Raw genomic sequence first — 14130 nt, forward strand, 5'->3', positions numbered from 1 at the left:
AAAACAAGAAGCTCACCAGACTGATAGTTCTAGAACCACATATTCCAGAAACCTAATTTTCTTTGGAGAATATTGAAAAAACTTCTGCAAAAGATTTTCATTTCCACCAGGAAAAGAGAACATCTGGCCTTCAATCTGATATGAAACAAAAATAAAGCCAAAATCTTGATGGTTTTCAGCTGCTACAGCAACAGGCCATTAAACCTTTTTGCTTTTCTGGAAGTTATGTCCAGTCTCCTAGCTAATTCTGCCAATCTCAGCCAAGTTCAAAACATATTAAAAACAAAGCAGTTATGACTCTCATATCTTCAAACAAAAAAAAGGCAATGTCTAAATAAAAATAGAAAGAAATAAAACCACTAATGAACTCTGCAGCCTCTGTAGAAGGAAATCAGGATGTTATATATGGATGTATTAATTTTTTGTATTTCTGTCTTAGATAAAGATGATATGAATATGTCTGACAAATTTAATGAAGGTGAATGCTCTTCTTCTCCGGTACTGTTTGAAGACAACACATCTTACCTTAAACAAAGAGGTCAATCAGTAGAAAATTCAGTTGTCTTTGGTACTTCTGCAGAGGAAGTTGTGAAGGAAATTCGCTTTAGGATTGAGCAGAAAACTCAACTGACTGCTAGTGCAGGTATTCAGACACATATGAATAATAGTAAATCTTTGTATTTCCAAAATGTCTTCTACTCTTATCTCAGAGGGCATTAACTAAGAATTTAACCTTGCCACAGCATTCTTGCGCTGCAAAGAAATGTGCTCTCTTTACATGTACATGCTCTCTTCTGCAAAGACTGTGACTTTCAGTTGTTTCAAGAGATTTCACAGCTGTTAAAGCCACTGCTATTTGTTTTCCTTTTTTCTCTTTTTTAATCATTGAAACAGTTATCTTTTTGCTTCCTTCTTCTTGAAATACAAGTAAGTAATGTGGAGAAATGACCAGTGCACCTGAGCTGATCTTAGCACAGGTGGTTGCTATTTTAGTGCATCATGTAAATTGTTTCTGTCAGCCAGTGGGCCATAGTGGAATCTGTCACTGGTTGCTAAACTGCTCTTAATTTGAATAGCAGATCCATATTGTTATGTATTTCTGACTTCTCCACACTGTTCTTTGCTTAAGACAGTATCAAAATTCATTAAAATATTAGTTCTCAGAGAAATAAATATGTGTTGAAGTTAATAAACTCTTTAGTAGCTTTTTAATATTTACCGGTCAAATTTTACATCTTGACTTCAGGCAATCTACCTCTAAATCTCAAGTATTTTGATTATAATCTGCATTAGGTCACTAAAACCAGTGTATATCCCTAGCCACATAGTTTGGAAGCCACCCTACTGCTTTGTGAACTAGGTCAGTGAGGCATCAGGTAATGCTGGGCTTTATGAAGCAGATGCAGAAGGCCAAGGAAATGTGAAATGTAAGCAGAGGTAACGAAACAGCTTGTAAGAGGAAGCTGGATGAGTCTTCCACCTATGTATGGTATCTCACAAGTGGTAGACAAATATCAATTTTGTTTACTGAAATTTTGTCTTCCTAAGGTTAAGTTTGTGTTTAGAAAACAAACATAGCTTTTATAAGTGCAATCAGGGATCTTAAGCCCAACCGTGAAAAACAATTAGAAGGCTAACTGAGAAAATACTGACAATCAATAGTAAGTAGAATTATTTCTACCACCTTGAATAATGTTTTATCAGTGAGCAAATCAAAAGTTGGACCACTAGGACTCTAGCACAGAGTTATTTTAGTTTTCTTGCTAAACCAATTCCAGAGTTCATTTGTAAAAACAGATACTTTGATAGAAAAGAGCCATCCCTCCTCATTCCTACCAGTGTCTGTGAAATATATGTATTTCTAGATGACTCCTTGCACTGCTAGCCCACAAAATACTAAAATTTAGTAAATTTTGTCAAAAAAGTCATTTTGGTGAAATACAAGGAAGAAAGATCTTCTAAACAGTTCATTATAACTGCCATTGGAAGCATTTCCTTTGTCTCGCCATCATCACACCATGGAAGTGTTCAATCACGTAATTGATGTTATTTTTAAGCACTTGGTATTTAACCCTTCATGACTTATTAGGGCATGTTATGTTATCCTGACTGTCTTAAAATAGGAAGTAAACTTTATCTGTTATATTTAATCTGCTACATGTATTTACATTCTCTGATGTCCATCTCAAAATTTTTTTGCGGAATTATATCAATCTGGTTATCAGTTATTGTCATTCTTTTCCTTATTTTAGTCTTTGCCAAATATGTAGGCTGCTCATTTGCTTTTAAATATTGGACTGTTGAAATTAAACTTCATCTTGTATTTTTTTAAAGGTGGGGTTTGTTTGTTTGTTTTTAAGGAATAGCACCAAATACAACGTTAGCAAAAATGTGCAGTGATCGTAATAAGCCTAACGGGCAATACAGAATTACTCCTGAGAGACAAGCAGTGCTAGACTTCCTAAAAGATTTACCCATTAGAAAGGTAAGAGACACCATGACATTTACTCTGCTGTTATGTATGTGTTTTCTGTTCTAAAAGGAAAATTTCTGCTGAAAGGATACAGTTTTCTAGGTAATCTTCCAAGTTGTGTTTGATTTAAATTGTTCTTGGTAATGGATCTACAAGTGGAAAGTTTCCAGTATAATGTTACTTACTCTTTTTTAGGTGCCAGGCATAGGAAAAGTAACAGAGAAGATGTTAAAAGCCCTTGGAATTGTGACTTGCTCAGAACTTTACCAGCAGAGGGCACTGCTTTCTCTTCTGTTTTCAGAAATATCTTGGCGCAATTTCTTGGATATTTCCCTTGGTTTGGGCTCAACACATTTGGAAAAGTATGCTTTGGGGTTTTTTTCCTCTTATGTTCAGAATTTTCTAAATGTTTCTTTGTGTGTATTACATAATGTACATTTTATTTTATTGACAAATATTATGGAAATATGGCTTGTTTAGCATATTTTTAAAAATCTCTGACATCTGTTACTGTTATACTTATGGCTAAGATACAGCAGCCAAACGTGAAAAAGCAAAGGTTTGTACAGCCATGTCTAAATATGAAATCCAAAAAGTCTTGTCAGGGAAGTTGTACATAAGTGTATATCAAGAAATCAGAGGAGGATCATTCAGGATAACCTCATAATTATCAAAATAGCTGAACAGAACTGAGTTGCCCTAAGCAGAGGTGTTCACTCCTGTTTCCTCGAAAAAAACAATACACATTCATTGGTGTTTATTATTATCTGATTATAATGAAAATTGCATTGGTATTTGATCTTCTCTGGTGGTAAAATTGTCATATTTCTAATTAAAGTAAGTGAAGTTTATGTGTCTTCTATGAGGATTACATATATATTTGTAATACTAACATGTGAATTCGGTGGAATAGAACTGAAGATTTTTATATCCTTCTTAATATCCGTTCCTTTAAAGTTCGTACTACTTTAATGGCTTTTAGCTTCCTGTTTTGGAGAAGTCAGTCTGACTAGTGAATACATCTCTTCAATAATATTTGTAATTTCTAAGCCTGTCCTGGATACAAGCATGGAACACTTGTTCTTTTAAAAAAAACCCAGCAAACCGTAGCATTTTGTTGCAAAATAATATATACAGTTAGCAGTTTGAAGCCCAGTAATGTGCTAGCACAAATGTTTGTGTTGTTAAGTTTCTTTCTATTTAGAAGTATGTTGACTAGTAAAAAAATGTGCAGGAAGATTGACTTTGTAAAGGTGACTTGATAAAAGATAAAACCCCGTTTCCGAATATTTGTTTCTGTTAATATATAAACAGACCTTGAATAGTCTTTTAATAGTTGGTGCACTCTTTCCCCTTATTCAGCCTTGTTAGGTGTTGTAGTGTCTGGGAAATCTCCTAGCACATAAAAAAACCCCAAAGAAGTAAAAAAAAAAAAAAAAAAAAAGGAAAAATAAAGGAAAAAGGAGCATTTCAGAAGTCAAGGTTATCATCATATGGAGAACACATTTTTCATGGATTTAATGTGTAAGAAATGTCTTCTTTTTTTTGCATCAGCTTGATTTCAGTGATTTCAGTGTGGAGAATGCAAGCCTTTAACATAGCAATGCCTGAGTCCTCAGTAAAAAGTTCATCTTATGGTTGTTGTCTCTGACCACCTTCTTTTAAGAAAATCTGAACATACCAAATTTGTTATTTCCAATACTTACAAACATACAAAAATACTTACAAAGAAGAACTTAAAAAGAAATTGCTCTGAGGAGCTTCTTATATGCAGAAGAGTTGTTAAAGGGTGCTCAACTAAAACTGAAAAGAAAGAATGCAACAAGAAAACCCAGCCTTAGCACAACACCTTTATTCTGAACAATCATTTAGACAGAAAGCAAACTATTTCCTCAGATCCTCAGATTAAAAAATATTTAAATATACATGTATGTTTGGGATTTTGATAGCAGTGCTTCACAGTTACAGCGAGGTGAGACAGCATAGGATTTGTAGTTAGTTTTGATTTAAAATAAGACTCCTGATATAGGAGGTGAATTGCGGGGTGGAGAGGTTGTTTGTTTTTTTTACGAACTGTTTATTTTTATTGACATCTATGGCTGATCTATGTCTTTACTTATTCTACAGAAGTTTAAGGATTTCTTTTTTTTAAATCTCCATTTAACACTTGTTTAAACTGGATGTACAAGATTTGTAGAAAAAGTTAACATCCAGACTTTACAGAAGAGATTGCTGTTAGTTATTGAGGCATAATTGGTTGACTCAGAGTTTATTGAAAAGATAACAGTTCTATGTAAAGTGAGTATGATAAATTGCTTTTCTTTTTGAAGGGATGGAGAAAGAAAAAGTAGGAGCACTGAAAGGTATGCCTTTTTAATATTGAGAAAAATTGCATTAATTATGAAAACTACTAAATACCATGTAGTGTATACTTTTATTAGACATATAATTTCATTATGTACTTATATGTGTTAAAAACCAACATATACAATAAGCTCACTAAATTAGATTCAAGCTTTCATTACTTTTTTCCCTTGGCTCCAGAATACTATGGAGATATTTTTGTCAGTGAGTGTGTTGTCTTTTCTTATCATCCGATTCTGCTAATGCCTTTAAGATGTCAAAGTGATCATGAAGCTTTAAGATAGGGTGGAAATATGTAAGGGCTTGAATTTTTTTATATGTTCTAGTTTAATGTCAATATTAGTGTAATAGCCTGCAGTCACATGCATTTCTTAACTTTCAGGTTTCGGTTAGCGTAAAGTTCCTTAAAAAGGTGGTGTTTGTTGTTTCCAGAAGTTCATTTTCAACACAGAAGTGATGCAGGGAGAATGTGTAGAGCACCATAATAATTATCCCTACCCTCATGTGTTGTCTTTTCTTAGGAAAGATGGTAAGACAAGATGCTTAGTCCTGTTGAGACTTAGTAGTTGTGAGCAGCTGAAGTAAGCCCCATAAGATTTTGGTACCATCAAATGTGAGAAATTTACAGCTTTAGTCTTGTGCTGGTTTGCTGGCTGCTGAGATCATGAAACTAGTTTATATGGGGGGGGAAGAGACAGTCCTGAAATAGCATTCTCTCTATACTGTTCCTTCCAAACCTTGGACTGCAACATTGCCAGAATAGCGTGAGTTACTCCTTGGATAATGGTATGGGACCCACAGGGAAATATTCATCCCATTAGTTTGGCAGCATGCAAACATTCTTAGAGGAATGTGAATGATGATAAACAGAGCCTTTCCAATAGAATAGAGTAAACCTGAATATAACTTAGAGATGTGAAATCCAGTGTAACTATATGGACTTTACACTTGTAAATATAAAGCCTGACATGAAAAAATGGATCTGTGAGACCTTTCCAAAAGCATGTGCTGTCTAAGTTTTGTTTCCCATTTCTCTTAAAACCACTACTAACTGAAGGTTGCCTTTCATGTTGTTACTTAAAAGCAAATGTACAACAACAAAAAAATACTGTAATTTCCCTACTAAGAAGCTCTAGCAAAGGCAGTTGGCAACATTTTTGCAGAAAGATAGCTTTTCCTCCTCTGAGGCTAGACATAATTATCCTAGCTGGCATCTTTTTCTTAGCATCTGCATTATTTATTTCTGATATTTGGCTCTGATGTTGACTTTCGAATACTGAATTTCTTCTGATGTTACACAGTGTGTCCAAAGGAGATTAAACACAAATAACTTGGCTGGTTCTATGAATTCATTTAGTGTTAGTATTCTGTCTTGCAAATATTTAAGTATTAATGACATTAAATCTGATACATTTTCAAATAATGCATGAAATATTGAAAGCCAAATTATTTAATTATTTGAAGGGCCTTGCAAACGTTTTGCAAACAAAATATTCCTATTAATAATAACTTTTCCTTGAAGTAAATGCTCAAACCTATACAACATTCTTCTGATGTAGTTTAGCTTAACTGTACAAAAAATATGTTTAGATTGCAGCCAGGTATATATGAACATATAGTAGGATTCATACTGAAAAAAGGTCACGTCTTTGTCTTAGAACATTCAGTGAAATAAACACAGCAGAAGACCAGTACAGTTTGTGTCGAGAACTCTGCAGAGACCTTGCTCAAGAGCTACAGAAAGAGGGACTTAAGGTATTTATATTATTCTGGTTACTTCAAAAAGACAACACTTTGCACTCCAACTTATTAAATGCAGCTTTAGTGTAAATGCTTTCAGCAGCATCATATCATGCAGTCTATCTTCAGAAGTTTTCATGGTTTCATTTACAGATGTTTAGAATGATATAAGACAGCATTTGGATATTGTGGAGGTGTATATCTAATAATATGTGTGGGGAAAAAAATTAAACTTATCAACCAGTTACTTAGCATATAAACATTTTTTGCTAAAAGCAGTGTTTGTTTGTAAGGGAGTAATAGAGCCATGCTTTGGACAATCATGTAACACTAATATATGTAAAACACTGTATTTCTCTCCCATATTTATACAGGATCCAGTCGGTAGCCAGTTGTGTAGTTTGAGAATTTGATGTGTGCCAAACTTGCCAACAAGTTATTCATATATTCATTCAGTGGTATGAATGGTAGAAACAATCCCTTTATTCTTTCTCCCCAGATTTCTGTTTATTACCTAGAAAGAGCAGTACATGTTTTCTTTGGAGGTCTTTGTGTTAAAGTAAGGAATAACATTCAAGACCTAAAAGACTTATGGTTAGTCTTCTTCAGCCATAAAAAATTACCTCAAAAGATGACAGTTTGGAAGGTAAATGATCAGCTAAGAAGGACAAGGAGATAAGCTTACAAAGGCATCAGAACAAAGGGAGTGCTATTTATTTACATTTGGATAGACATGATAGATCACACAAATGGTTTGGAAGGTGTTGCCAGTGGGAACATCTGTGCCAAACACGGAAGCTGTGTGGCTCTGATAGCACTATGCAGGAGGAAGGAAGTTTTCAACAAATCCATAATTGGGTATCACTTTTGCATCTTTAGTAGTTAGGATATCTGGTATTGGAAGTTTCGAGATGACAAAATAATTTTTTAGGGTAGGAGTGGCCTGTAGGCAAAACATGAACTCTGTTGAACGTGCACTGGTGGCAGATGGTCTGCTGAGAATTGTAGCCAAATGACTCAGTTCAGAGAATTTGACATCAACAGTTAGGGGCAAATACAGAATCTTGCTGGCAAATTCTTGGCAGTGCCCCTTGCTGTGCACAGATAAGTACTGGATCTTGCTTGTGGCTTAAGGGCCCATATAGATGCTACATAGTAATTGTTTCTGTTTCTATGACATGCTAAACCTTTTTCCTTTTTTATATTCTTTTTTTTTTCCAAGGGTAAAACTGTTACCTTGAAGTTAAAGAATGTGAACTTTGAAGTTAAAACAAGAGCTTCAACTGTGCTGTCTTCTGTTTCTACTGAGGAGGAAATATTTGCTGTCGCTAAAGACTTGTTAGGAACAGAAATTGATAGTGTTGCTCCTCACCCTCTACGGATCAGACTTATGGGTAAAAATATTTCAAACTCATTCTTCCTTTTCAGAATGATGAGATCTTACAGTGTATCAAAATAATATACACTGCACTCTAAAGTAAAATCAGTATAAGTTTATGTATCCTTTCTCTGTTAGCCTGGTAGTTTTTGCAAATTGAAACAGATCTGGAGTGATGAGTGGTAACTCAGGAATGTTTTACTAATTGAAGTTGGACTTGTTTTATAGAACAACATACACATCAGCATGAGAGCAGAGTCTTGAATCATAGCAGTGCTTATTCTGCTACCTTGAAAGGGCTTTTAAATCTGCTTTGCACCACAGCAACAGAAGTGCTTATAGATATTAAAGTACAAAGTTCTGCAAGAAATGCAAACACTTCTGACAAAAGTAAATTTGTCTTGATCCTAAGACCCTTATGTTTCAGGTGCCCATACATTCTGCTTGAAACATTTAGTGATATATAAAACTTATTTGCCTAAGATATTAAAATGTGCTGAAGATATAAATATTATTGTGGGGAAAATTCATGCAAAACTCTTTTAGACTGAATTTTAAGTAACTATATTGAGTTTATAGCCTCATGTTTTAGTGCAATCAGTTAAAATTTAAGGGATGTTAATGATATGATTGGGCAAGTGATTGCATCTGATAAAGTTGTATTGACCTTGTGATCTGCTGTTAGTATTTGCAGGTAGTATAGCCACCTTTTAGAGATAAAGGGCACAGTTATTGAGTGGATATATACCTCAAAAGATGTTAATTAAGAAATAGTTTTAAGTTCTCATAAAATTATTGTTATAAGTTTATTTTTCATATTAGGTGTACGAGTATCAGGATTTCTAAGTGAAGAAGAAAAGAAGTACCAACAAAAAAGCATTACGAGTTTCTTAAAATCAGGAAAAGAAGTTGGTTTCCTTAGGCTTCAGCCTGAGAAGTCCAACCAAGAGTATTTCACAAAAAGTTCAGAAGCATCTCACAGAGGGAGTTTTTTTGATCAAAAGCGAGCAGCAAGGCTACTAAACAGTGAGAATCTTGCTCCAAATGAAGCTGTAGGTAAGCAGCTCTTTCATGATAGGAAATCATCAGCAAATTTTGTGGAAGAAACAAAGAAAGTCACAGGTTTACAGAGTTCTAATGTCTGTAAAATCTTCACCTGCCCTGTTTGCTTTGAGGAGCAAAGCAGCAATAATTTGGAAGAACTTAATAGACATATTGATGAGTGCCTCAATGGAACATTTGTTAAAGATACTGTGGAAATATCCAAGAATGACAGGTCAAGCGAAGGTACACTCAACGCTCTCCCACAATTTAGAAATGAAAATGAAAATGAAAATGTTGATGAATGGCAAAAAAATGAAACAGATCAATTAGCAAGAACAGACCAGTCTGCAAGTATGTCTGAGAGCTTTACTAACAACAGCACAGAAAAATTTGCTCAGATAGTATCTGATAAGTCTCACAGAGAGCAACAGCCTAGCAATCTCAGTGACATTGCTAGAAATGTGTGTATGAAAGAGTGTCTCTTCCTCAAAAGAATATCTCAAGCCAATGAGGACCATTTTGAAAAGACCGAACATACAGCAGGAACTAGTTTATCCTGTTTCTTTGAAGCTAAAGAAAGCAGTGTTCTTGTTTGTCCAGTTTGTAATACAGAACAGAAAACCACCAGTCTTGTGTCATTTAACAGACATGTGGATGTCTGCTTAAATAAAGGCCTTATCCAGGAGCTGACAGAAAAAAAAGATTTTTCTGCTGAGAATTACAATATGGAAAACTGGAATAGAGTTGGTGAGTATATGCACTAGGATATATTTATTATTCAAGTTATCTGCTTGTACAATTAAAATACTTTGGTAAGGGTGTACTTTGAACTTTTGGGGACTTTGAGATTTTTGCTACAAGCTCATTTTAGTAAGGCCTGTGTAAGAGTGAACATTTTTATCTAAAAAATACCAAATCAGTTTTCATGAGAAACTAGATTTATGACTGTAATGGTAGTTAGACAGTGCCCTCCCATTTGCCATAACGGTGACATAGGAATTGCTGCTGATTTCTGTAAATGGTCTGTTTTTTACCCCAAGCTATGTTCAGAATCGTGTTTGCAAGGCCACTGAGATTAAAATGAAAATCAATGAAAACATCTTCAACCTGGATTGTTTCAGAGATTTAGTTGACAGAAAAGTTATGTTATGTGCTAGCAAAACCACAGAGGGTGAGCTAGAGTTTAAAGGCAGAAACTTCCAAGCCTGTTGTATATAAATATAAAATATATCACGTAACTGCACCTGTAACATGCCAAACCAGTAGATGTTTACTCAAGTAGTTTCTTTCTTTGATGAAGAGTTAATCTTTGGCCAGATTAGAAGACATGTGCAGGTAGTTAAGTATCTGCCTAAAGTATTTATCCCTATTTTCCCTGATATTTATAAGAGAAGATTAAAAAGCTAGCATGTTAGAATTTTCAGTATCCCATTAATACTTAAAATATGAACCTTTTACACAGAAAATTTTATAAACACTGTTGCTGTCACATGTGCAAACAGACTTTGATTTAAATTAAAGACTTACTGTTGGTGAAGATTCTTTTTTCCCCTCTGCAGGATAAAAAAATTAAAAACGTAATTTCCAACTACCACCTGAAAATCCACTACATTATGCTGAAATATTTCTGAAAACTTCTGAACTAAAAGGTTCAAAGTAATCCCTTAGAATTCAATAAACTGAAGGCTTTTTGGTTTTCTCTTTTTAAAATGTTAATATAAACTACAATACTCAGACTGCAGCTAATAAAATATCTGCTTTTTGAGACAGATTAAATTTGGTTATGTTTAAAAAAGAAAGTTCTGCCATGTGTGTAATTTCTGAAGCATTTTTTCTTTCACGAAGTGATTAATTTTTGTTGTTTCCAATTACTTTTAAGGAGGTTTAAGCAAAGAACAGCAATGCACAAATCCATCACAAGGAACAAAAAGGTGAGAGTTTTCTGGAATGTTGAGTACACCACTCATTTTAAAATAATAAAGTTTAGAAAACTATTCAGTGTTGTAAACACTGTTGTGTAGGTATGCATTGTATATTTTAAGCTCTTACTGTTTTATTGTTTGTTTTTTAACTTCAGGTCTGGATTAACAACTTCACAATCAGTATCAAAAAAGACCAAGTTGAGCAATTCCAAGCATACAATCAAAACGTTTTTTAAATGACTGTGTAGCAGCATATTCTATATGAAATATTTCATAGGGTTTTATAACTGCAAATTAATTTAGCATTGTTGGTAGGCTGGATTCTGTCACTTTGGAGCCATTGCATATCTGTATAAAAAGAACATGATGTCTGAGGTAGAAGAAGAGGTACAAATATAAATAAGGTAATTTTTTTGGTTTCTTTTTTTTAGAATAGTACTTTTTTTTCCCCAGTTGTTTCCAAGAATCAAAATTCACTAGCACTACAATTTTGTTTGTATTGAACATGTGGAACTTTCTGAGAGCCATGAGCAGCCTCATGAATTCTCTCTGCTATTCAAAAAACGGAACAGATTGGGTAGAGCTGCCTTTGAGCAAGCTTGTAGGGCAAGCTCCCTAGAGAACAGGAATCATTAGCTAGGGTGCTACACTGTACTTACTGAAGGCTCTCTCAGGACACCTGACCTACCATTCTCTCTCAGGACCACACCTGACCTGCCATCCTCACTGTGGTAATCGTAGTAGCTCAGGCTGACACTTCCTTGGACAATTCAATGCCAAATTTAATTATTATATTGGCTGTGTGATAACAAGGAAGAGCTGAGTTGCTTGACTTCAGCTTACCAAATGTCTTCTCAGTGAACACAAAAATTTATTGATCTCACAGTTACAAAGGACAAGAACTTAGACCACTATCAAGCTTTCATTGTTGTTACTGAAAATTACTTCAGTAAGAATTGATGGACCAGCCCTGTCCATCTCATCGTGGTGAGATACGGGATGACTTCACTGATTTAGAAAATGTTAATAAAACTGCTAATTGAGAGAAGAATTCCTCCGGTTTAGTCAGACAAATGCTATTTGATCCTTGACCTTTCCAAAGAGATTGAGAACTCTTCACGGTTTGAAATTGTTACCAGTCAGTAGCACTTAATTTGCTCTAAATAAAAGGTCTCATGGTGCAATAATAATGAATTATGTGCAAATATGCAAGATGATGAACCTCTTACTGTTTACCTATATTTCTCTTTAAAATTATTTTGTATTTCTGAATAAGTTATATTTTATCAGTGCATATGTTGAAGAAAGGAATTAAGTGCAAATATTTAAAATACACTGTTTAGCTTTTTCTGTTCATGACAAAATGCTTAAAGGAATTTTATTATAATTAAATATTTATCTGACAAATAATTTATTATGACAGCATATTTCTTAGAAGTTACACAAACAATGCTAAACCCTATATGAAATATAAATTGCTTTTTGATTGTAAACTCATTTAAAGAAGTGGCTACCGTAGAAGCATCTATTTTGTTGTTTAACTGTGTTGGAAGTACTTGGGGATTTGCTTGTTTTTTAATCCAGTATGTACATGGTATGTCTTAGATGCCCAGGCTAAGTTCAGAGTGTGCTTTTTGTTTCCAAAATTGCTGGAATGATTACACCATCTCAACCTGCTCATCTGTTTGTTTACCAGATGCCACTGTACCCACAGCTCTGTCATTTGACTTCATGTCAGTGCTCCCTTACCTTCTTCAGACCAAATCAGCTGGACTAGTTCAGACTGTGCAAATTGATTCAGTTGACTTTTTCTGAACCAGGTCAGTGAGCATTCAGCATGAGCTGTTCTGTTGACAGAGGTGGGAGCTGGAAACTTTTGGTAGGAAAGACATAAAAGCAACTGAGGGAACATTAAGCTCCCACTGCTGTTTAGAAAGTGAACACCTCTCCCTTTATTAGTTTGTATCTGTCTGATTCAATAAAGTGTAGAATCTAAGTATTACCTTGTCATTGTGTGTGTATCTTTAAATTGTGTATTTTTATGTAAGCATTACTTAGCAAAAACTAAGCTACTGTAAGTGCTTGAAAAAATTAAGTTAGTTTGACTAAGCCTTGAAAATTGTCTTACCATCTGTTTAAAAGTGAAGTGTCATAGAGCTATCATTTTGAAGCGTTGGTAACAGGTAGAAACATGAGCAGGACAGAGTTTGGGCTCGACATGTTCTCCCTGTAGGTTGATCCACCTTGGAACTATTTTGGGGATGGTTTATCACAGCCCGGTCTCTCTCCCTCTCACACATTGTAGTTTGCAGGTCCGAGCCAAGGGCTGGAGTTATTAAGAATCATACTGCCCACAAGTCAGCCAAGGGAGCCACTGCAGTGGCCCAGGTTTGTCATCCAGCTAGTGTTGCGGGGATCTGTGCCATGTCATTCTGATGCCATTTGTATACGTGAGCACCTGTTGAGGCTGGGCCTGTCCATTTCACTGTTCTAATTACTACTTGTAAGCAAAGGCAGGTGGCAACCGGCAGCTGTAACCGTAAAGGATGAGGGTAACTGCAAGGAGCTGCACTTGAACAGACTAAGAATTCATGCACTGCAGGATTCAGAATCCTGTAGTTTCATACTTTAAGTAGAAGAACACAGTTTAATAGATTAATACACAGTTTAATAAAAAATACTAACTAGACTTCAAATCTCACCTTCTTTTACAGGAGATAATTTATGTTTTTTCTCCTTTATGCACTATTCAACATGCTTGGGTCTTACATTTTATCTTTATATTGGTTCATTTATGTATTTATTACTACTGTTACTTTAATACTAAATGTTACAGAAAGTTCTTTAAGTTCCTGTCAGAGATACTGTGAAGGCAAGTGAGGAATATGTTACATTACTTCCTTGCTCTGCACTTTGTTTTGGATTTTGCATCTCTGTAGGTTTCTGCATCAGTCTTTCTGCGGTTTGTTGGGGCCATTTGAAAGAGTCAGTATTGTGGGAAGTAGTTAGAAAATGTGGTAAACTTGCTATTTGCAAAATTTGAGCCCATGTAGTTGTACTCATAGGATGTGCTCTGAAATAGTACTGTATGTTAGTAATTAGAATGGAAACTAGCAGCTGGTGTTTCCTCACTGTATGTAAAATTATGATTTTACTGTAACTCGTGCTCTGTATGAGGCTGCAAATCTATTCCTCCTTTGGTGCCAGCT

General features: G+C 34.9%; 1 protein-coding gene across 9 annotated transcripts in view; it reads left to right on the forward strand.

Annotated features, from left to right (window-relative positions):
* The window catches only part of POLK (DNA polymerase kappa), a 31904-nt gene extending 18984 nt beyond the window's left edge, over positions 1–12920 (forward strand). For 5 of the 9 annotated variants that reach the window (XM_027671462.1, XM_027671459.1, XM_027671461.1 and 2 more), the window contains exons 7-15: positions 440–643; positions 2361–2485; positions 2669–2835; positions 4804–4836; positions 6496–6592; positions 7800–7971; positions 8778–9746; positions 10879–10930; positions 11077–12920. In XM_027671462.1, coding sequence (XP_027527263.1) covers positions 440–643; positions 2361–2485; positions 2669–2835; positions 4804–4836; positions 6496–6592; positions 7800–7971; positions 8778–9746; positions 10879–10930; positions 11077–11161 — 1904 coding nt within the window. In that variant the 3' untranslated portion in view covers positions 11162–12920. The remainder of the gene's footprint in view (positions 1–439; positions 644–2360; positions 2486–2668; positions 2836–4803; positions 4837–6495; positions 6593–7799; positions 7972–8777; positions 9747–10878; positions 10931–11076) is intronic. The other 4 variants (XM_027671466.1, XM_027671467.1, XM_027671464.1 and 1 more) reach the window with 4 other exon arrangements.
* The last annotated feature ends 1210 nt before the right edge of the window (positions 12921–14130 follow it).

This window comes from Neopelma chrysocephalum, unplaced genomic scaffold (genome assembly GCF_003984885.1).
Source record: "Neopelma chrysocephalum unplaced genomic scaffold, ASM398488v2 Primary Assembly neopelma1_97102, whole genome shotgun sequence".
NCBI classification, from domain to species: domain Eukaryota; kingdom Metazoa; phylum Chordata; class Aves; order Passeriformes; family Pipridae; genus Neopelma; species Neopelma chrysocephalum.